The sequence below is a fragment of the Lepus europaeus genome, chromosome 13, assembly GCF_033115175.1.
Source record: "Lepus europaeus isolate LE1 chromosome 13, mLepTim1.pri, whole genome shotgun sequence".
Lineage (NCBI taxonomy): Eukaryota > Metazoa > Chordata > Mammalia > Lagomorpha > Leporidae > Lepus > Lepus europaeus.
Genome location: NC_084839.1, coordinates 85,878,196 through 85,901,563, shown reverse-complemented (window position 1 = coordinate 85,901,563; position 23,368 = coordinate 85,878,196). Strand labels below are relative to the sequence as shown.

At 60.3% G+C, this 23,368-nt stretch overlaps 1 protein-coding gene across 2 annotated transcripts; it reads right to left on the bottom strand.

Moving 5' to 3' along the window:
• Positions 1–17,044, bottom strand: PROM2 (prominin 2). Of its 2 annotated transcripts, XM_062208752.1 has the most exons (24): positions 16,801–17,044; positions 16,223–16,272; positions 15,662–15,864; positions 15,447–15,567; positions 15,180–15,243; positions 14,926–15,015; positions 14,409–14,611; positions 14,041–14,115; positions 13,342–13,405; positions 12,967–13,126; positions 12,549–12,701; positions 11,293–11,416; positions 10,702–10,793; positions 10,490–10,574; positions 6,050–6,196; positions 5,512–5,583; positions 4,036–4,128; positions 3,868–3,921; positions 3,487–3,567; positions 3,288–3,356; positions 2,494–2,583; positions 2,231–2,337; positions 1,861–1,934; positions 1–1,675 (listed from the first exon to the last, which is right to left on the bottom strand). In XM_062208752.1, exons 1-23 carry the CDS (start codon positions 17,042–17,044, stop codon positions 1,871–1,873), a joined length of 2,505 nt encoding a protein of 834 aa, XP_062064736.1. In that variant the 3' UTR covers positions 1–1,675; positions 1,861–1,870. The 2 variants fall into 2 exon arrangements, with proteins under 2 accessions (XP_062064736.1, XP_062064737.1); XM_062208753.1 differs by lacking the exons at positions 14,041–14,115; positions 14,409–14,611; positions 14,926–15,015; ... (3 more) ...; positions 16,223–16,272; positions 16,801–17,044 and having other exon boundaries at positions 3,487–3,573; positions 3,874–3,921; positions 13,342–13,477.
• Positions 17,045–23,368: the final 6,324 nt, after the last annotated feature.

Below are 23,368 nucleotides of genomic sequence, written 5' to 3'. Positions count from 1 at the left end.
TGGGCAAGCAACGGGGAGTGATATTTTAATTATTTCTATTTCACTTGTTTTCATCTCATCAATTGCATTTAAAAAATAAATACAGGGTGCTAATTCCCCTGTCCAGGTCAACAGATGAATAACATGGGGTAAAAAAAAAAATAAAAACCAACAACTCAGGGAAAAGACAAAAAGAGATAACGGCTAAGTTCAAGGTTGCTTGCTTGAGAATGTGCCTGCAGTAGTAACAATACTGTGTAGGCACTGTCCTAATTTCTAGTAGAAATTTGTTGCTAATTTACCAAATGCAATTAAACACGATCTTTGAGGGCTTTCTCCCTGTGACAGGGTCCCATCTGCCTCTCCCTGCGGGCCTGCCCAGTTCCCAGTTGTACCCCCGGCGCAGAGCTGTCGTGACACAAAACAGCGGCTCCCAGCCAGGGAGCATTCTGCACCAGGGCCCTGCCGAGGGCTTTCTACACATTGTCACGTGGAATTTCCACCACCTTAGGAAGAGGCTGGGATTATTTGCCCCATATACCTACTGGGAACCTATGCAACACATTCACGGTACCCCAGCAAATAAGCATCCGCCCAGGCTGCAAACCCAGGTGTGCTGCTCCTCAGGGTGTGCTCCCAGGGAGGCCCCACTCCCCAGGTGCTGGTTGCTGCAATGATCCCCGGATGCCTGCAGCCAGGAGGCCTCAGGGTTCTCCTCTCCAAGAATGCTCCCTAAGCACCTGCTGTGTACAGGGCCCCAGTGTGGGAAGCCTGTTCTAAGGACCCAGACCCAAGGCTTAGGGAGGCGCGAACTTTCAACACACCTGAGGTCCCTCCACTTCCTCTTCTCTCCCCTTCCTTTTCTCATTTCTGGAACTTGGGGTCCAACAGGCAGGGACAACGCAAGAATAGGAGGGGGTAAGCCCGGGCCACGTGCACAGAAAGGAAGGGGGAGTACAAAATCCTGGGATGTCTGGGTGGGGCCATGGAAAAGGCTAGCTCCTGGGAGCCAAGGGGGAGCCACCCACCCACTATAGCCCAGGTGCCAGGTCCCCGTCTGTTAACTCAGGGTGCAGGAGGGGAGGCTCAGCCATCGGACAGGCATCCCCCCCCACCACTGGAGACAACAAATCCAGGCCCTGGGGTAGTGGAAGGCTTGGGGGCCATCGGAGCCCACTACCAGTCCATGGTGCCCCTGCCTGCTTGGGGGCTTCACCTGACTAGTGTGGTTGGGCAGGAGGAATCTCTGGGAATCGGGGTGGGGGAGGGGAGAGGAGGAAATGACTTCCCTGGCCCGCAAAGGGCTGAGGAGGCTGGCGGAGAAGGTGCAAGGAGCCTAGAGCGAAAGGGTGAGAGGGCAGATGGGGATGTCCTAGGTAGCCTTGGACATGGCCTCTATCCCTCCCAAGAGGTTCCATTAGGTGGAGGACAGCCCCTCCTGGTGCGGACACAGTATAGCACAGAGGATGCGGGGTAGACCCTGGGAAGAACCTGCCGGCTCTGTGGCTTGACAGAAGTTAGGCATGACTGTGACGACGAGGAAGGTGGTCATGCGCAGAAAGGGATGGGAAGGAACAGGCAGGAGGGAGCCAGGCAGGCTGCAGGTCAGGCCCGGCTCTGGGCCACGAGCTACCGCAGTCCTCTGGTCCAGGCGAGTCAGCGGCGGAGCACGGGCAGCCCTGGGAATCACCTTGCCCTGTCGTGGGTTGGGAAGGAAACAGGTGAGGTGGGGGGCAGGGCTCAAGCCTGTCAGTCCCCTGCTGGGAGGGCCACCCCTGGTACCCAGACGCCACCAATCTCTGAACCTTCCTGCCCTCCTGGGCCCTGGCAATCCCAGATCCCAGCGCCTCCCTCCCCAGGATGGAGGATGGGGAAACTCACCCAGGGGGTCCTACAGCTTCAGGGAGGTGACCCGGGGGATGTGGAAGAGCTGCGTCTCCTCGGAGCTGGTGGAGCTGTGGCAGCCCCGAGGGAGAGTGAGAGAGCCCCCAGCACAGAGGCAAAGGCGGAGCCCTGTGGGTCCCACCCCAGGGGATAGGAAGAGTCTCAAGAAGTGATGCCGTCTTGGTGACTGTTGCAGCGAGAAGGATTGGGGCAGACACATGGAAGAACTTCCTGGGCCTGCAGCTGCTCAGATTGTGTGGCTCTCCAGGGCCAGGCCACCACACCCCAGGCTAGAAAGGGTGTGGCAGGGGCCGCAGAAAGACTTCCCCGGTCCCTGGTGCCCCCGTAGGGTCCTGGCAGCCCTCACCTGAGGCGTTTCCGGATTGGACGGAAGTATTTGGAGGTCTTGACGGCGAAGATGATGCTGGGGATGAGGAAGAAGGTGCACCAGGCCAGGCAGAACCAGAAGGCATTCTGGAACAGGTGCACAAGGTCAGCTCACCCGGCGGGGCCACCTGGCATCCCAGCCTCCCCCACTGCCTCAGCGAGGGGCAGGAGCAGCAGTCGACGAGGGCTGCCCCTCCCGTGGGGACTCGATGTCCCCAAGCCCTGCTGGGCTGGGGCACTCACCCAGGGGTCAGCCATCATGTCGCACAGGATCACATGGCTGTTGTCCAGGGCTGCAGAGAGGGGCTGGCAGGTGGCGATGTGCTGCGTCACCTGCATTGACAACACGGGGCAGGTGCATGGGGACACCCCGACCCATGCAGTCAGAGAGGGAGGCTGCCAGGGACTGGGGAGGCCCCGGGACACAGCTGAGGGGCCACCGTGCCCTTGTTCACAGATGCACAGGTGCAGCTACAGAGATGGGGACACTGGGCAGGCTCCCCACGCAGCTCTCGCCCCCTTGGCATCCACTCACCAGCCTGTGGGAAGGCCCCACTGTGTGCCTGGCTCTGGGCTCAAGGCCAGGATCTCACGGGAGAGGGGACCCATGTGTTGTCACAGGCTCACCCAAGCACACACAGACATGGAGGAGCCAGGCCTCCTGCCGGCCTTGTGTGGGTGCGCAGACAGCTTGCAGAGGCTGTGGGTTGCAAGATCCACAGGAGGAGGTGGGCCTGGGGGGCGGCTGTGGACAAGCTGGGCACAGAGGCTGGCCCAAGGAAGGGCGTGGGGACACGGTACGGATGGCATGTTCTAGAAACGGCCACTGCACTCCCACTCAAGCCTCAGAGCAGAGCAAAGAGGGGGCAGGCAGAGCCCGGCCGCCTGGCAGGGTGCAGACGCCAGGTTTGGGAGGCTGGGTTCAAACCTGAGGGCCCATACCTTCCCCAGGGGCACCAGGGAACAGTGGGAGGAGAGCAGAGCAAGGCGAACTGCTGCAGGTACCAGTTTCTGCAAGCAGCTGGGTCCCCACTCACCTCCTCTTTCACCCAGGCCAGGTACTGGGAGAAGTAGCCCATCTCACGGGCCAGGAAACATTCACTCACCTGCAGGGAAGACAGGCCTCTGGGTGGGCGGGGGTCCCAGCAGCCCCCTCCCCACGCCTGACGCTGTTGGACAGGACAGGAGGAGCCCGTGCGCACTGGGTCCTGGGGCAGCCCTCTCTCCCCAACTCACATTCCTCAGGATGTGGTCGACCCGAGCAGGGAGCTCTGCTTTGAGGCGAGTGACATTGGTGAGGACTTCTGTAGTCTGCAGCTGGAGGTCGGGAGAGCCTGCACTCAGGGCCCCGCCCCGCTGGGGAAGAGCTGCCCGTTCCCTCCCCCACTCACTCCCTCAGTCATCCATTCGTTCAATATACAGCACACCGTGTCGCCAAGCCCTGAGGACACAGAGAGCCCAAATGGCAGTCCTCAAGGGTCTGCCCACCCACTCACTCCCATCTTCTCCCACCCCCACCCTCAACTCCAGTGTGGCCAGCACAGCAGGTGTGCTCCCTAGCCGGCTGGAGTCCAACTTCCTCCCTCTGCTGCCCTCCTGCCCCACCCCCGCAGCTACCTGGAGCTCCAGGGCAGAGGATTCCAGGGCCCTCATACTGCGGTTGAGCTTGGCCTGCAGAGAAGAGAGGAGGGATGGATGGGGAGAGAGGGAGTGGTCCCAGCATCTCTCTCCTCTCCCCTGCCTCCTCCTCACCTCCCTTTTCCCCCCAGGCCCAGGCTCCCTTACCATGAGGTTCTGCTGGGTGCTGACCCTCTCCTGGTAGAGGTTTCTGAGCCCTTGGGCCTCCTCCTGCAGCTGCTGCCCCAGCACAGGATTGCCCTGGGGGGAGACACGGGTGAGCACGGCCCCCGTTGGGGGGCAGGACTGGCTTGGCCAAGGGATTCTTGACCCAGCCCTTGAACTGGACATGCTGAGGCTGGGGAGGTGGGGGAGGTTCTGGGCTCAGAGGCAGCAAACCAAGGCCTCCTTAAGCTCCAGGACCTGACCTTGGTCAAGGTCAAGTTCTCAGTCTACCCCTCGCTTGCTAGGTGCCCTGAGGATTGCGCTCTGCTCTTTCCACCACTCGGGGGTGCTATGAGGTCTGTGAGATGTCTTGAAGAGAGTTCTGGAAACTCTGAATGTTTAGGAACAAGCAACGCTGCTCTTCCCAGGCGAGCAAATGTCAGGGTGTCTGATGCATTGTGGGTCCTCACCGTACCTGGCCCAGCAGATCTTGTGGCAGGCTGGGGGGTGAGCACACGGCCACTTGCCCAGCTGTGTGACGTCAGGCTGCGACAGCGGTCACGGCCACACGAGCATCACAGGACACGGTTCTCGCCACAAACGCAAGGTGGCGGATTCCCACAGGCCACAGCAATACTCTCCCCAGCTCTGGCCAAATGAAGTTTTGCCGGCCACAGAGCCCTACACCGAGAGTTACGTTTCGAGTCTGGGTGGTTGGCTCTCCCTTTCGTCCATGCTGTGGGCGTGCGTTAACGCTCCTCTAGGCTTCCCCAGCCAGAGCAGAGCAGCTCCACCAGGGGTGGGGTTTCTCTCTGCCCCTGCAGAGGGCCCCAAGGACTGAGCGGCGATGTGGTCGCAAACTCGGTGCCGGGCTTTGGTTTTGGCCAAAGCTACCTGGAGGAAGTGCCGTTCCTCCTGCAGGCTCCGTGAAGCCAGCCCCTGCCCCTTCTCAGGGCACCCCAGTAAAATCCCCAGGGCACCCCACTGAGCAGAGCTGCAGGGCTCAAGAGTGCTGGGCTGTGGCTGGCCCCCTCTGCTCAGACTAAACCGCCCAGACTAAACCGCCTCTTCCCCTCACCCTCCAGCCTCGTCCCGGCTCTTTAGATTTGGCATTGAGGACGGGGACCCAGCTTTCGGTGACAAGGCCAGTGACTTCCTCAGCTATGAGATGGGCAGTCCACTCTGCAGATGAAGAAGCCAAGGCCCAGAGATGCCAAATGACTCACCCGAGGCCACCCAGCCCATCAGCTGCAGAGTTTATGTCACAAGTGGATCTGCAAAACCCTCAAGCCCAGCTGGCTCTGGAGCCAAAGGAGGCTTCCTGTCTCTGAGTCCACGAGGGATTTAGGAACCTCAGACCTCCCTGGAGAGCATCCTCAACCCCCTGTCTCTACCCTCACCTGCTCCCAGTCCAAGCACTCTCCACTGCCCCAGTCCCGCCTCCCAGGCCTCCCTGGCCTGGTCTCTGCCCCTTCTCACTTGGGCCTGGGCCAGTCCCTCCAACTGCTGGGCCAGCTGCTCCACGTCGGCCTTCACCACGGGCTTCTGGATCTAGGGGCAGATGGCAGAGGATGGCTCTAGGTGCCCCCCGCGCCCACCCACCCCACGGCCCCAGCCTCTGAATTCCTAGTCTTGCTAAGCGCTCTCTGCACCTGCTAAGTCTATTTGAACGCATCCATCACTCACCTGTGGAATCTTTAATTTTCCAAAAGGATAGAAGAAAGCACAACAGGAAAATGAGATGCCCTTCGTTATACTCAAGGAAGAGGCTACCTCCCCTCAGTGTTCCCGCAGCAGTGGGTTCAGGGTTTGGGGGTGGAGCAGTCACACTGCCAGGCCTGGGTGGTGGCACCTGGATAAGCCAGGGGCACAGGCTCCTGGGACACTCCCTCCAGACAGAGGCCCCAGGAGGTGTGAAAGAAGGCAGAGGACAGGGACCCAGTCTCTCCCCAGCTCCTCTGTGGGGCCTCTGTTTGTCATGACCCTGCGGAGGGCACCTAGGGTACCCGCTGCTCACCTGCACAAGCAAGTCACGGTAGGTGATGTTCTCGATGCCACTGCTCCTCAGGGCCTCCAGGTCGCGGTGGGCAGCTGGGGTCAGCAGATCCAGGTTCTGCAAGTCCATTTTGAGACTCTGCACCTCCCACTGCAGCTTGTGGGTGAACTGGGAGGGAGAAGGGGGAGGGGACATGAGCAGGTGCTAGGCTGGCACTCCAGACAGCTCCCCCTGCCCTGGGCACACCCCAGCTTGCTCCTCTTGCCCATGCTGGAGACCCAGCCTACTGCCAGAGTCTGGCTAGTGAGCTGTGACACAGACGTCCCCTGGCTACCTGCTAGCAATCAGCTTTTCTGCCCCTTTTATCACATCACCTGTGTTAAGGTCGCCACAGTACCTGTTGCTCTGAAATCACCAGCCGTTAGCTCCCTGACAGTGGGGCCTTGTCTGCCTATTCTGTCCCAAACCCTCAGTGTCTAGAGCAGAGACCCCGCGTGGTAGATGAAGACAAATCTGTGGGCTGTGTGAACGGACGGATCAATGGATGGATGGACACAACTGTGTTTCCAGGAAAGACCCCTGGCATTTTCCAATGATCCCTGGAGGAGACTGAGGGGTCCTGAAATCCAGCCCCAGTGTTAACAGGCGAGAAACTGGGGTCGGGGGGGGGTTTACCAGCCAGTGGTCACATAGCAAGTTAGAGGATGCAACCCAATCCTGCTCACACCTCCCTGCCCCTAGGCTGCCTTCCCTAGCGGGAGGAAAAGGCCTAACCCGCTCAGGGCAGCATTTTGGGCATCGCTGACAGCAGGGATGGGAGGGGCACTCTGGGAAGCACACCTTGTCCTAGTCACCTGCCACAATCACATGGCTACTATCGCCTTTAAGGACGAATATTCTTTTTTCATTTTTAAAGATTGTATTTGGAAGTCAGAGAGAGAGAGAGAGAGAGAGAGAGAGAGAGAGGGAGGGAGAGAATCTCCAATCTGCTGGTTCACTGCCCAAATGGCTGCATCAGCTGGGGCTGGAGCAGGCTGAGGCCAGGAGCTAGGTCTCCCACATGGGTGCCCCAGGGACTTGGGGCATTTTCTGTTGTTTCTCAGGTACATTAGCAGAGAGCTGGAACAGAAGCGGAGGGGCTGGCGCTGTGGTACAGCGGGGTTAAAGACCCTGGAACCTGCAGTGCCTGCATCCCATATTACTGCCTGTTCGAGTCCTGGCTGCTCCACTTTAGGCCAGCTCTCTGTAATGGCCTGGAAAAACACTGGAAGATGGCCCAAGTCCTTGGGCCCCTGCACCCACGTGGGAGACCTGGAAGAAGCTCCTGGCTCCTGGCTTCCGATCAGCTCAGTTCTGCCCATTGTGGCCATTTGGGGAGTGAACCAGAGTATGGAAGATCTCTATTTTTCTTTCTCTACCTCTCTCTGTAACTCTGTCTTTTGAATAAATAAAATAAATATTTTTAAAAAAGATTTATTTAAAAAAAGTGGAGGCCGGTGCCATGGCTCAATAGGCTAATCCTCCGCCTGTGGCGTCGGCACAACGGGTTCTAGTCCCGGTCAGGGCGCCAGGTTCTGTCCCGGTTGCCCCTCTTCCAGGCCAGCTCTCTGCTGTGGCCCGGGAAGGCAGTGGAGGATGGCCCAAGTCCTTGGGCCCCTGCACCCCATGGGAGACCAGGAGAAGCACCTGGCTCCTGCCTTCGGATCAGCGTGGTGCGCCGGCCGCAGTGCGCCAGCCGCTGCGGCCATTGGAGGGTGAACCAATGGCAAAAGGAAGACCTTTGTCTCTCTCTCTCACTGTCCACTCTGCCTGTCAAAAAAAAAAAAAAAGTGGAGCAACTGGGACTTGAACTGGCACCCAGTTCAATGGGATGCTAGCATTGCAGGCAGTAGCTTAACCTACTATGCCACAGTGTCAGCCCAACACATATATATTTTTTCCAACTAAAAAAAAAATGTTTGGCCGGCGCCACGGCTCAATAGGCTAATCCTCCGCCTAGCGGTGCCGGCACACCAGGTTCTAGTCCCGGACGGGGCACCGGATTCTGTCCCAGTTGCCCCTCTTCCAGGCCAGCTCTCTGCTGTGGCCTGGGAGTGCAGTGGAGGATGGCCCAAGTACTTGGGTCCTGCACCCCATGGGAGACCAGGAGAAGCACCTGGCTCCTGCCATCGGATCAGTGCGGTGCGCCGGCCGCAGCGCGCCAGCCGCGGCGGCCATTGGAGGGTGAACCAATGGCAAAGGAAGACCTTTCTCTCTGTCTCTCTCTCTCACTATCCACTCTGCCTGTCAAAAATAAAAAATTAAAAAATTAAATAATTAAAAAAGAAACTTAAAAAAAAAAAAATGTTTGGGGCCAGCGCTGTGGCACAGCGGGCTAAAGCCCTGGGCTGAAGCGCTGGCATCCCATATGGGTGCCGGTTCTAGTCCCGGCTGCTCCTCTTCCGATCCAGCTCTCTGCTGTGGCCCAGGAGTTTGTGGAAGATGGCCCAAGTCCTTGGGCCCCTGCAGCAGCATGGTAGACCCAGAAGAAGCTCCTGGCTCCTGGCTTTGGATCAGCTCAGCTCCATCTGTTGCTGCCATTTGGGGAGTGAACCAGCGGATGGGAGACCTCTCCTTCAGTTTCCCTCTCTGTGTGTCTGTAACTCTACCGCTCAAATAAATAATCTTTAAAAAGAAAGAAAGGAAGGAAGGAAGGGAGGGAGGGAGAAAGGAAGGAAGGGAGGGAGGGAGAAAGGAAGGAAGGAAGGAAGGGAGGGAGGGAGAAAGGAAGGAAGGGAGGGAGGGAGAAAGGAAGGAAGGAAGAGAGGGAGGGAGGGAGGGAGGGAGGGAGGGAGGGAGGGAGGGAGGAAAAAAGCAAACCCCAGCCCCAACAGCTGCTGGTGCCCCAAGCCCTTCCTCAGTCAGCAGCCAGCTCCTCTGGTTCTCAAGCATGTACATTACACTGTCTTAATAAACCTTTGCTGCCTTTAAAAAAACAATACAAAGGTCAGATCTGATATGTTGCCAGCCAGTTTCCAAAGACTGTCCAGCCCACGGAAACCTCAAGTCCTGTCTGTCCAGATTGCTCTGGGAGCTGGACCCTTCCCCTCCCAGGGCCAGGGCCGAGACCCTCCCACCTGGGAGCTATGACATCCAGCCAGCGGGGGGGCTGAGGGGGCCCTCTGCCCAGGGCCCATGCTACAGCCCTCCCCGCCAGCCTTCATCCACGGGACAGTGTCTGCCCTGGCGCCGGTATATTGCCCTGACTGTGGACCTGCCGTCTGGCTATAGATGTTGACAGAGTGAGCTAAGGCGATAAGCAGGCAGTCCCAGGTTATAGTTTAAGGCATGGGGTTGAACTAGACCACATGGCTGTGCTCCCAGTGGACGATGGATCCAAGAGGAGTTGGGTTTCTCGGGACCACTCAGAATCAGGAGTTAGGGGCCAATGCTGTGGCGGGGTGGGAGGTGAAGCTCACACCTTCAACGCTGACAACCCATATCAGAACAATGGTTGGAGTTCGGGCGCTCCACTTCTCATTCAGCTCCCTGTTAACGCACCTGGGAAGGCAACAGAGGACCCAAGTTCTTGGGCCCCTGCCACCCATGTGGGAGACCCAGATGGAGCTCTGGCTCCTGGCTTTGGCTTGACTGGCCCCAGCTGTTGCAGCCATTTGGGGAATGAACCAACAGATGGAAGATCTCTCTCTCCCTCTCTCTCTCTCTCTGTACCTCTGCCTTTCAACTAAATAAATTAATGGAAAAAAAAAAAAAAAGACTCAGGAGTTAGGATGCTCTGCGGGGAGGGGATGAAGGCAGGGGGAGAGAGGCTGTAGATGTCCTGGATGTATTCAAGAATGGCTCCCCAGGGGCCTGGAGGTCAAGCCCCGCCCCTCAGGTGTGCAGTAAATGGGGGGAGGGGTGCCTTACAGATCCTGGACGCCTCTAGCAGAACCATGCTCTCCCGAAGTAACCTGTCCTCTGCTTTGTTCTAGAACTGTCTCTTGCCAGTGGGGACGGGGGCCTCCCCTTCTACCCACCGCGTCCCAGGAAAGCCCAGGGATGGCAGGAAAAGGCTTGGGAGTCAGGAAGTCAGGATGGGGACAGGGTCCCTGCCGCCGCCACCTGCTGACCCTGAGCCCTCCAGCAGCGTCACCAGGCTTCATCCCTGACACTCTCCGCACAGCCCCGCAATGGAGCGTCCCAACCAGTGCGTGTCCTCGGTCAGGGCACACGCACGCCCTCGCCCTCCTGCTGCAGCCTCAGCTGTGTTTGCTTGTCCAGGAGCACAGCCCTCGCAGCTGGCCACGGCCCCCAGGTTCTCACACACCTACCCACACGCCTTGACCCTTCCCCAGGCTCTAGCCCTGACTGTGCACCTGCAGCCTCCGCCCCGAGAGCATCAACAGTTGCTCCTACAGGGACCAAAGGAGGGGGGGGCCTGCAGGAGGGGGCCCAGAACCTTCCAGAACTTTCTCCTACCTGGCTGATGTCCAGGTGCTGCTCCAGGTTGAAGGAGTCATTGAGCTGCAGAACCTTCCAGAGTGCAGCCCCTTCTTTGCACTGCCTGGGAGGGGACAACGGGCATCAAGAGTGAGTGACACTGATGGCACCCCGATGGGGCACCCCCTCTGCCCCTTCCCCCAGACGCCTCCTGGCACGCACGCCCCTCTGCAGCCAGGCTATGCACTCACTGATAGGCCAGGAGGACACTGATGTTCTTCCGCAGGCCAAGGAGATGGGACAAGTTCATGGACGGGGGCAGGTTCCCCGGCGTGTCTACAAACTGGCCACAGGCAGGGAGGGCTGCAGCACAGCGAGGGCTGGGGGCAAGGCCACCCCAGCTCCCCAGCATCTGGCGCTGGTGCAGCAGAGACCGGGGCGGGGACACCCCAGGGACTCCAGCTCAGACATGGCCTCTCGCTCCAGTTACCCCCGGGCCCTAAGTTCTTCCGGGGACTCTGCCCACGAGCTCCCAGAGCAGCTCAGCTCACCCACTAGAGAGCACAGTGGATACGGGGCTAAGGAGAAGAGAGGGGCTCAGGTCTGGGTGCACCCCCCAGGGGTCCCCATCCAGGGGTCCCCATCCAGGGGCCCGGGCAGCTTTCCGGGACTCACAGGTCCCCTCATTCCCTGGCTCCCACCCCATCCATTGGTGGTTTTCTGCCTTTTTCCCTGGCCCTCTGTCCCCCTTCCCCCTGGCCCCCCACCACTGGCCCCTCTGGCTCCCCCTTCCTCCGAGCCCTGGTTCTGCCTCACCTCCCCCCACCTGCACGCCGGCCCACCTCAAACAGCTCTCCGCTCTCCCAGCTCCGGCACACCAGGGTCTCCACATTGCCGCCCACCAGGAAGGTGGCAAAGACCAGGAGGATGAGGGGTGCGGCGAAGAGGAAGCTGAAGCCCACGCCGCTGGGAAAGGTGAGAGGCGTGTCACGTGTCAAGGGAGAGGGGACACCAGCTCCTCCCCCACACCCTCCGGGGCCAGCAGGACCAGCCTTCCTGAACAGTAGGTTGGAGGCAGAACTCTGGCCCAGCCCCCTCGCATCCTCAGCCCGTGCCACCCTATCACTGAGGGCCTGCTGGCTCTGACAGCTGGGGAGCGAGCGGTGGGGGTGAAGCGGTTGGCAGCTGCTTTGTTGTTCTTTATTTGAGAGGCACAGACAAACAGACAGGGAGCTCCCATATGCTGCTCTACTCCCCCAGATACACACAACAGCTGGGGCTTAGTCAGCTGAAGCCAGGGGTCAAGAACTCCATTCAGGTCTCCTGCGTGGGCGGCAGGGACCCAAGCCCTGGCGCCATGGCTGGCTACCTGGCAGGGTATGCATTAGGAGGAAGCCGGAATCGAGAGTGGAGGGGACTTGAACCCAGGCACTCTGATACAGGATGCCTGGCATCTTAACCACTCGTCAAATGCCCACCCCCGGGACATTCGTTTGGAGACTAGTCAGGACTGCCAGCCTCTGGGGGCAGGGCCCAGGGAAGTGACCTGCTCAGAGCCCAGCCCTCCAAGCGGTCCCCGGCCTGACCGGGCATGATCCGCCAGCAGGGGCAGCACCCTAGCAAGTCTGAGTAATAAAGACCCTTAGATCAGGTGCCACGGATTTGTGGGGCTTCTTGTTGAATGTGCAGCCTGCACAACTGTATATGGCAGCCCTAGCCCTGAAGTCTAGGGATGGTAAACAAACCCTATTTCGGGTGCTGCCACCTTTTGGTGGTGGCAGCTGCCTGGGAGGTGGGTTAAGAAGGATTCTGAGGCTTTTGCCTGGAGTCAGTGAGAAAGTGCCCATTGGGTACTGGGGTTGTCACCAGCACAGGTAGGCAAGTGCTTCTTATTGGCCATTCCTGTGCTAGCCCACCCCCCTCATCCAGGTGAGGCTGCTGAGGCCCAGATGGGTTAGCAAGCTGCCCAGGGTCACCCAGGGAGCAGGTGCCAGGCCTGATCCCAGGACTTGGCTCCTGCAGCCCCGCCAGGAGCCGTCCACAGGAGCGAGGGGAATCCAGCCGGCCCAGACCTCCCACTGCCCCAGCCCTGTCTTACGCCATGAGGAAGCGGGCTCCGGCCTCGCCCCTGGCTTCCGAGTGGCTGGGGTCCTCCCGGGCAGACAGCCCCCAGATGCCCAGGTTGAGGCCCAGCAGGTTACAGATCACCACAAGCAGGATGGTGGAGCACAGCACGCAGCCCAGGAGCCACCTGCCAGACAGGGGGTGGGGTCACGGAGATAGGAGTCGGCTGAGCCAGTGGGGGGGCCCCTAGCCCCAAGGCTGGGGCTTTAGAAGTGTAGGTGTGCACCCTTCCTGAGGGTCCCGGGGTCACACAGCCAGGTGTAGAGATGGAGACCCGAGGAGTCAGCAATCCCAGCTTCAAAGAAGGCCAAGGCTTGGCACAGCCAGGGGCTGAAGGGGCCTGGAAATAAGGCTCAGAGGAGGCGGGCACCAGCACACCCTCACCCAAGCACCTGTACGTCTCGTATCTCTGCACCTCCTGCAGGTATGGACGGCTGCTCTGGTCCAGCTCCTCGAGGGCCTGGCTCCAGCGGGAGGCTGCCTTTAAGCCTGGGAACCCTTCGGCCAGGGTCCTCAGCCCCTTGGGCTCCTGGGCCACCGCCTCCTTCAGTTCTGCCCAAATCAGTGGGGGGGAGGGGGGCTTGAGGAATCGGGAGAGCACCCAGGGGCCAGGCAGGAGGAACACCTGAAACCCCGCTGAGATTCTACTCTCTAGGGGCCCGGCCAAGGAGGACAACCTTCCCCTGCCTCCCCCTCCCTGCCCCACTGCCTGATTGGAGCTCTTTGGTGGGGGTGCAATGGGGATGGCGCCCTGGGCAGGGCCTCACCTCTGATCGTGCTGGCCATCTGCGTGGCAGCCAGGAGCGGGAGGGCATTGAAGGTATTGTTGTCCTGAGGGAACCAAGAGGGTTGGTGCGCCCACCCTCCATCCCAGCACCCCAAAGTCATCAGGCCCAGTAGGAAGCTTCCCTTGTTCACTTGGCTACTGCCTCCCCCCACCCCCACCCAGGCCCAGTCTGACCCGACTCCCCCGATTGCTCCACGCAAACCCCCTTAATCCTCCCCAGCCCCCATCCTACACCACCGTCCTCAACTCTGCCGTGCCCTCACGCCCTCGTGTCTCCCAGGCTTCCCGCACACGACCACCAGCCCCGTCTCCAGCAGGCAGCTCCTGCCCCCACCCCACTCCGGCCTCTGGAGCCTCCTGCTCCAGCTACCCAGCACAGCTGACTCACCCTTATTCCCACTCAAGGCCCTGGGTCACAGGCGCTGACTCACACGGCACCCTCCCCGTGGCCCACCCCCAACCCCCAGCCTGCAGGGCGCTGGCTCCCTTGCCACCGCCAGCCTCCCCTCCCTTGAGGGTCCCAGCTCTTCCTCCTGAGCTCCAGGCCCACCTGCCCTGGTAAGCAAGGGCGCCTCCAGCCCAGGACACAGTGTGGTTAGGTGAGGTCCCACCCCAAAAAGGGAACCGTGGGGTCCTTCACTTGTTGGGAAGGAGGTGGGTAGCCTGGGTGGGCACTCACCTCCTCGATCATGCTGGAGAAGTTGGCCTCAGGGACGCCCTGCAGCTGTCTTACAACAGCGTCCACGGAATGCACCTGCCATGGGGGAGGGGATGGCGTCATCACCTAGAATGGCCTGAGAAGGCTCCTGGGGGAGGGTGGGGAGGAGGGAGCAGATGTCCTCTTGTGTGCAATGGGGACCACCGTGGCCGTGACTGCCCCGGGCAACAGGAGCACAGGGAGTTAATGTGTGTGAAGCTCAGGAGCCACAACCAGGTTGGCTGCCGCGAAGAACAACACCAGGATCATGCAGGTGCCCAGGGATTCCTGGGCCAGTGGACAGAGCGGCCCTTCTTAGCGCCCTTGAGGCCTCTGGCCTGGGCCCGCACCTGAGTAAAGTCAGCGCTCAGCTCCAGGGCTCGGACCCAGCTCAGGGCCCCGGAGCAGTCGCCCTGGCACCCGGGCTGCTGCAGCAGGGTGAGCAGGCGTTCCCGGCGCTCGCGGACAGCCGGCTCCAGGTGCTCCTGCCACACCTGCAGCTCCGCCACAGTGGCGTTCAGGGCTCGGAGGTGGTCCACGAAGACCTGCAGGGCTGAGAGTGAGAGCCACACCTGGCCTAAGCAATGGCCACAGCTCCCAGCATGCTCAGAGCCTGTGCCGGAAGCAGAGCTCTCCCTTCCCCCAGCCAAAGGGACCTGTAGTCCTAACCTCCCTGGCTTCAACGGAAACTGCCCCAGGGCATCCTGAGCCAGGAAGTGGGCAGGGTTGGGGATCTTGGGATATTGCATGCCATGGAAAAGTCCTGGGTGGGGCTGAAGCGGCCCAAGAAATCCAGGGCTGGGTGAGGCTGGGCTGGCCCTGGACACCTGCTGGGCCCCTCCCCCACAGAGCGCTGGTCCCGCTCACCTTGGCCCAGGCTGTGCAGTGAGGCCAGGGCCAAGTACACCGTGCTGCTGAGCCGGCTATGGATCACGTTCCCGATGGCCAATCCGACACCTGGAGAGCACAGGGTGTCTGCAGCTGGGCGCCCTGCAGCCCAGGGGCCCTTCCTGCCCACCCACCCTGCCCCCCTGCAGCAGAGGGAAGGTCCTCCCAGGCCTGGGGGCGGGGTGCGCGGTGGCCCTGTGTCGACCAGGCTGCCAGGCAGCTGTGACCCTCACCATCCAGATCCTTCAGGACTCGCCCCTGAGGCAGAAAGAACTGCTGTGCCACGGCCTGCAGCTCCTAGGACACACGGCTGTGAGTCACCCTCCAGGCCACCCGCAGCCCCTGGGAACCCCAGGTCGCCTTGGATGCCGGGATGCACCACATCGACTCTCCAGCAGGGGGCAGCAGGGGGCACAGAGGAAAGGGCTTCCTTTCCGATTTGCCGGCTCTGGGCCGTGGAGGACCCGCTCTGCCCCATCCTGCCTGGGCCTGGTGCTCACCTGGGGCACATTGGAGACCAGGCCCCGGAGGCTGCGCAGCGTCTCCGGCACGGCCTCCACACTGGGGCCTGTGTGCTCATGCGTGCGCTGGTTGGTGACAAAGGCACAGACCAGTCCGACCCTGGGAGGAAGGGGAGGAGGAACACGGGGGCTTGCTGGGTGCCGGGGGAAGAGGCCACCGCCCAGCCTCCCGCCTGGCCTGGGCGGCCCCTCACAGCAGCACGAGGGTGGTCAGCAGCAGGAAGGCCATGAGGGTGCCGCGCTCACAGGCCAGGGCCTTGTGCTCCGTCTTCACTCGGCCCCCGCAGCGCCGGCGGCAGCGGAACCACCCGAAGCACAGCCCGGTGGTGGGGACGGCCAGGAGGTAGAGGCCGGCGATCACGGCACACACCACGTAGCCTGCCTGGTACCGCACCACCTGCACGAGGGCAGCAAGGCGTCAGGGCCCGCCCGGACCCGCTGCCCCCAGCCCTGGCTCCTGCCCGACTGCAGAGGGAGGTCACCGCGCCCATGGTGCATGGTCCTCGCCAACACCCATCGTCTCCCCAGGGAGGAAGCTGAAGTGCAGGGGGCTTCAAGCTCACTGCAAACCCGGCTGCCACTACTGGGCAGAGCTATGATTTGAACCCAGAACTGGTGGAGGAGGGAGGGCAATGCTGGAGAACCCCCCCCAGCAGCGCCCCCCCCCCCCCCCGCAGAGCTGAGCTGGGGAGCTTTTCTCCTGCTCACCCTCCCCCGCAGCCCTCCCCCTCCCACTACCTCCCCTGGGTTCTCACCTCGTCCACCTTTACCGATGATGGGTCATTCAGCAGGGTCTTTACCAACTCTAATGGAAAGAGCCAAGCTGGGGGTTTGGGGACAGCCATTGGCGCGCCCCTGTATCCAGCCCCTCCTCACTGCCAGGCCAAGGGGGAGCCCCGGGGCTCCTTCCACCACCGCGACACCTCGGGAGAAGGCGGGACCCTCCCCGGGACCCCACAGCCTGGGAAAATGGGGGGGGGGGCACAGGCTGGGAGGCTGCTACAGCCCCTCTGGCCGTCCTGATCTGTCTGAGCCAGGCTAATATAAGGTGCTTCTAATGCAACCTGCTGGCCTTGATGGACGGAGAAGGAGGCTCAGGAGGAAAGGGGGCTTGCCCGTGGACGGCCACATGGAAAGTTCCAGAATCCTCTCCAGATGCTGCCCTTCCCCACCCGGGAAGGAAGAGGGTGGTGGGGGAATGCTGGGGTCCCTGGCCTCCGAGCGCCTGCTGACGGGGTGGGCACACCCCGTGGTCGACAGGGGATAGAGGAAGGCTGCCCAGGAACCCACTACCGGCCGAGACCCGCCCGGGTCGGGGGACGCACACGCTCACCTGAAGGGAATGGGTTGAGCTGCACCGCGGAGAGGAAGCGGCGCACGGTGCCGTAGAGGTGATCCAGGGGCCCCGGCGCCCGCACGAGAGGGGCCAGCCAGCGGGTCCTGGCCACTGGGGTGAACGTCAGGCGCTCCGCTTGGCCGAGGAACTCACAGTCGGCGGCCGCCGTCCCCGACAGGCTGAGGACTAGTCCCAGCCCCAGGCCCAGCAGGGGCGCCGTGAGGCCCGGCGCGCGCGTCATGGGGTCGGTCGGGTGGGCAGCTGGGCAGGCTCAGGCTCAGGCGGAGGGTGCAGGCGAGCACGGGGCTGGACGTGCATCCTTCCCCAGCCTGCCTCTCTCTGTCCCTGCGGCTCTCTTCTCAAAACCGGTCCGACAGGTTTGGGCTCCCCAGCTACCCCGTCGCTTGCCGCCCGCCCAGAGCGCAGGAAGGGCAGGGGCGGAGGCCTGGGCTGGGGAGGGGGCAGGGCCGGAGGGGATCGCTCTTGGCGGTCCATGGGGGGGGCCTTGCTCGCTCTCCCACCCCCAGCACCTCCCAGGCAAGCTCCCAGCTGGTCCAGGAGGCATAACCGTGGCTGTGGTTTATCCAGAGCTGCCCAAGTTCAAATATTCTATTCCATGCCCAGCCCCTGCAGAATCAATTGGTGGGCTGCAAGGGGTCCTAACACCAGGCACACCGACCCAGGAACCAGGCTAAGTCTCCCCACTTCCTTTGGGGCCTACCATGTCCCCAGGGGTCATGCCTGGTGCCCACTGGCAGGCCAGGGGAGAGCAGCAGACCCTGATGGGCACAGCTGTGGGAGGTGACCCCAGCAGAGGCGGGCCCTTTGATCCAGCCATGCCTCCCTCCAGCTGAAAGAACTAATCAAAGATACGCCCGGAGATGTGCCTACACAGGCCCCTGGTTTGTAAACGACTGTATGGCCAGTGCCCAGAAAGTCACCTGGATCTAAGTAGGTGGAAGAGAGAGAGTGCTGGATGGGTGATGCTGGGAGGCAGAATCAGTGCCCAAGGCTAGCCCCAGGGAGACGGTGAAAGGAGCAGCTCACAGGACCCACTGGGCAGTCACCAACGATCCTCATGATGCATTGCTCAGCACCGGTAGGGTAGAAGATCCCAGAGTGGGCCACAGAGGCAGGTGCAACACAGACGCCACCTGTGGGCATCCGCTCACAGAAAATGCATATTATGAAAAATCATGCATGGATTTAAAAAAAAATGTTTCACACCAAAATACATTTAGCTTTTAATTCCATTTTCCCATTTCACTTTTTATTTTTATTTTTTTTTATTTTCATTTTTTTTTTTTTTAATTTTTTGACAGGCAGAGTGGACAGTAGAGGGAGACAGAGAGAAAGGTCTTCCTTTTGCCGTTGGTTCACCCTCCAATGGCCGCCGCGGCTGGCGCGCTGCGGCCGGCGCACCGCGCTGTTCCGATGGCAGGAGCCAGGTGCTCTCCTGGTCTCCCATGGGGTGCAGGGCCCAAGCACTTGGGCCATCCTCCACTGCACTCCCTGGCCACAGCAGAGAGCTGGCCTGGAAGAAGGGCAACCGGGACAGGATCGGTGCCCTGACCGGGACTAGAACCCGGTGTGCCGGCGCCGCAAGGCGGAGGATTAGCCTGTTAAGCCATGGCGCCGGCCCCATTTCACTTTTGAAGTATCCACATGCGTCCTAAGTTTTGTGCAGTAAGCATGCGTCCTGGTGTTAACAGAAGTAAGAGAAGCTTGTGTTTCCATGTCTGCCTCCCTACCGCCCCCTGGCCAGGTCTGTGGTTCCCGGGGCCCCTAAGCTGAGCCCAGGGCGATAGGCCAGTATGGGGCTGTGGGCTTTGGGCTGCTCATGATAATAGACTTGAGGGTTGAGGGTTTGGTAAGTTCCCACTAGGGATGCTGGCATCCTATATTGGAGTGCCTGGATTCCTGTCCTGGTTCCACTCTGATTCTAGCTTCCTGCTAGGAAGCTGCGGATAATGACCTAAATGTGTGGACTCCTGCCACGCACGTGGGAGACCTGGCCTGAGCTCTGGGTTCCTGGCTTTGGCCAGGCCCAGCCCTAGCTATTACAGGCATTTGAGAAATGGACCAGTGGGTGGAAGATTCTCTCTCTCTCTCTCTTTCTCTCTCTCTCTCCCCCTGCCTTTCAAATGAAAATGAAAACAAATCAATTGATTAAAAGAGAGTCCAGGCTGATTTTCAGAGCAGCTCTTTCCCTTCCCATTGTTGCCTCTCCACTTTTCTCCCAGCCCAGGGACGCAGGTGCACAGCTGCAGAGGCACAGTCCAGTGAATAAGGAGGAACGGGCTCTCCTCAACCGGTGACTCAGAGATGAGGATCAGGGCTGCCCTGAGGGATGGGAGCGTCCTGGATTGCAGTCCAGGGGGAGCAGGCTTTGGCCCCAGGGAGGAGCCTGGGCCAGCCAGTCCCCCCCCCCCCCCCCCAGCTTAGCTGCAGTACGTGGTGGAGCGAGGCCCCCGCCTGCTGTGCTGTGCGTGTGAATGTGGGTGTGCCCGCCTCACTCCTCACAGTCTTCTGCCCTGTCTCACCTGAGCAGGCATCTGTGTCGGGCTTCTGACCCCACCGAGAGGCCCCCTCAGGAAGGGCTGTCCCTCCATGGCCTGCCTGCTCCTCCTCCTCTTGGTGGGGGATGTTAGAAAGAATTACTCCCAGGCTTAAGCATCCACCTGCGGTGCTGGCATCCCATATGGGTGCTGGTTCAAGTCCCAACTGCTCTTCTTCTGACCCAGCTCTCTGCTATGGCCTGGGAAAGCAGTAGAAGATGGTCCAAGTCCTTGGGCCCCTGCACCCGCGTGGGAGACCTGGAGGAAGCTCCTGGCTCCTGGCTTCGAATCGGCCCAGCTCCAGCCATTGGGGTCATTTGGGGAGTGAACCAGCAGATGGAAGACATCTTTCTGCCTCTACCTCTCTCTGTCTGTGACTCTGTCTCCAAATAAATAAATAAATCTTTTAAAAAAAGAAAGAAATCCATCCCCTAGTGATCACTTTCTAACTCTGGCCAGGTCATGGAAACCCGCCCTTTCCGCCTGTTATCACCCCCTAAGGGGCGATCAAGAAGCTGACTTCTAAGCACTTTCGTGTTTGCTGACTTGGTGCGCTCACCGCTCACCGGTGGTGGGAGAATTTAGGTCCCAGCTCCCCAGAGAGGACCAACAGCCCTCAGGGACTTGGGAAATAAGCAGGTGTTCCACTACCCACACCCTTTCCCTCTTCTCAATTATTGTAATTAAGCCAGTCTGTGGCTATTGTTTAAATAAACATTTACAATAAAAACACTGTCCTTTGAAGGTAAAATTTCCCCAAGAATAAACAAAATGCTTCAAGCTTCTTCCTCAGCCGGGGGGGTGGGGGGGTGGGGGGGGTGGGAGAGTTGCTGAGGATAGCAAATCTACCCATTTGACAGGTGGAAAAGTTGAGGCCCACAAGAAGAAACATGCCTGAGTCAGTGGCCACACCCAGGTCTCCTTCGGCAGTGGGCTCCAGATGGAACAATCTACCATCAGACTGGCGGTTCAGCTCTAACCCTGCCCACCAGCAGCCCCACCCCGCAGAGCAGATGGAAACCAAGCCGCGGCCCTGGCACAGGGCAGCTGCCATGATAGCTGGACTATAGCAGGGAAGCCTGCTACTTGGGCCCATGGAAGAATCTGGAAAGTGAGAGTTGATTCCAGAGGTGCAGGAACAATTAGGGGGCCCGGGGGGACTCAGGAGGGCTCTAAGCCCAGAATAAGAAATTGATCAGGGGCGCACTGCCCTAGCAGGGGAGGCTCCTCCCACCATGGCTGCCCTGCCCTCCCAGGCGGCACACCACCAGGCCACACTCTAAACTCTGGCAGGAAGAGATGGGGGCTCCCACCAAAGGCAGCGTCCCTCAGTCCACCAGGCACGGTCACCTGCCATGGCACCTTCACGTCGGACAAGCATGGCAGCTGCACCCGGGCTTGCAACAGGCAGTGTGTGTGCGGGAGCGAGCCTGTGAACAGGAAGTAGCGTCCGAAGGTGTTTGTCACAGTCATGGAAGCAGAACCCTTGTGGGAATATTTTGGAGGGTTTCCGCCACCTGGCTGGGCTTCTCTCGCCCCCCCCTTCCTGCCTCCAGCCACCTCAGCCACCTCCTGAGTGCTTCTCCCTGGTTTCACATACTCCACTGGCTGCGGGCACCAGCCTGAGGACAACAGTGTGGGTCCCATGATTTCTCTCCCCAGCCCCTTGGCTGCTGGAGCTCTCCTCCGTTCACCTGCTGCTTCCGGGACTGCTCGCGCTCATTGCCACACGCACCTCCATCCCTTCTTGACCTCCCCCTCTACTTTCACCCACTTTCTGCCCATGCATTCAGGCCAGCCTCAACAGTTCTCTCCTCCAGGGCCCCGGGCTGCAGGAGGGGGGACCTTTCAGGGGCCCCTGACTGTGGAAATCTGCTCCTGTTCACACAGACATCACCGTCACACCTCCCCCAGCCCTGAGCACAGAGCCCAGCATACAGCGTGTTCTCCATGCTTGCTTTCTCTGACCTTGGGGAAGCAGATTCCAATCTACACCGGAACGGCCGAACGTCATAGCCTAGACCAGCCTGCCTTAAAAGAGCCCAGAACACTCACGTTAGCCTGTGTTTGGACAAAATCATCCAACACAGAGCCCATGCTGTGATGAAGTGTTGACTATCATGGAATTGACCGAGTGCTGTCCTGGAAAGGGAACACAGGCTGGGTGGCTGGATGGCTACGCTTTCTCACCATTGTCAAGTTGGAAACTCACCCGGCTGAGCTGTGTGTGAGTCAGAGGTGATCAGGATGGAGAGGGCAGGGGTACAGGCAGGGGGAGCTCAGTGCAGATGGATCTTCCAGGAGGCCTTGCTGTAGGGCCTTGGAGCTGACCAGAAGGCTGATCCTAGCAAGCCACGCCCCCTGGGGAGGCTCTGCACCCATGGCATGAGCAGGTTTGTCCTCTTGGATCAGAGTCACCGTGGCCTCTAGACTTGCTGGTCTCCGTGTCAGGTGGGATGACAGCATCTTTCCCCCTGAGCCAGGTCTCAGAGCTACCTGGGCTACAAGTGCCTCTGCTTCCCCAGTCATCAGAGTCCCCCTCTGCCCCCTCGCTCCAAGGTCAAGGGCTTGTGTAAAGATCCAGGCTGAGTGACAGCTGACTCTGATGTGGGCTCCCTCCGCTCCCCGTGGCACAACAGCCATGGCCCCTCGGGAGAAGACAGAGATGGAGTCTGGGGTGCAGAACCTCAAGGCACGGCGCGGGGTGGGGGGCGTGTGTTGTCCAGCCATATCACAGGAGCCCGAGAGCGCCTGACTCAGGAAGGCAATGGACACGCAGTGGGGAGGGGCTGCCGGTCCCCTGGTCCATCCCCTGCTGCTGTGACAGAACACCCAAACGCTGGAGAATTTCTCAAGAACACGGGTTTCTCTGGCTCACAGTTCTAGAGGGTCCTGGGCAGCTAGGCTGGCTCTGGCCAGGGCCTCGTGGCAGATGGCATCACAGTGGCAGGAGCGTGAGTGGAGATCACTTGGAGACAGGAAGCTGGAGCCCCAGGAGGGCTCAGTCTTGCTCTTTTGTAATCACTTACTCTCTAGAGAACCAGCTCCTTCTGCGAGAGCAGCGAGAATTCCTGCTGGGGACAGTGCCCCCAAAGACCTGTCTCCCCCCAGGCCCCACATCTTGAAGTCCCAGCAGCTCTGAGCATCCCCACCCTTGGAGCCAGGCATTCAGCACAGCCAAGCCACATCCAACCCACAGCACACCCCTACCCCTGTCTCTTCCACTTACCATCAGTGCAAGGAAACACTGCTGATGTCTCCTCTTGGGAGCTCCCAGGTGGCTGTGGTCCCCTCTTGGGGGCTTATGACAGCTCCATCTGACTCTCAGGAACTCAGTCCAAGCCCCTGAGTCTCTTCCTGGGCCTGTCCACACCAATGGTCTTAAAGGGGCAGAACTTATATATTGTAGCAGGAAAGTGTGGCCCCGCTCTGTGTCCCTGGAGACAGCTCTGGGAGGACACAAGACAGAGGAGCCAAAGCTCAAAGGCGCAAGGCCCTGGTGGCAGAGTGAGGACTGGAAGGAATCCCGGCCGACTGGAAAGCGGGGTTCCAACCCAAGCAGGGAGTGGAGGCAGGACAAGAGCAGCGGCCAGGGCACCGGTTGCCAGCTGCTTGTGGAAACCAAAAGACCTAATGGATTAGCTGACCACAGGTCAGACACCTAAGATGCTTTGTTGGGCTACACGCTGCGAGCGGTCAAAGGTCATGGGCTTGCCGTTGTCCAGCACGCTCAGCCCTGCCCTGTCACTGTGGCTCCCTCCAGGGACAGAGCCTGTAGAACAGGGCTGAGCTCCAGGCAGGGCTGAAAAGGCTTCCTGTGCTGAGCACAGGAGCCATCTTAAGGGCCAGAAGCGGGGACAGGAAGGACAAGGAAAAGATGGCATTGGCTTCCGGTTTTCCACACAGGAAGGCGTCAACAGACCTGACCCCACAACAGGGCTTTCAATAACAGCTAACTCAGATAGTCCTGCACCTATTTGGACAGGTCCTCACTGAGGACTTAAAGG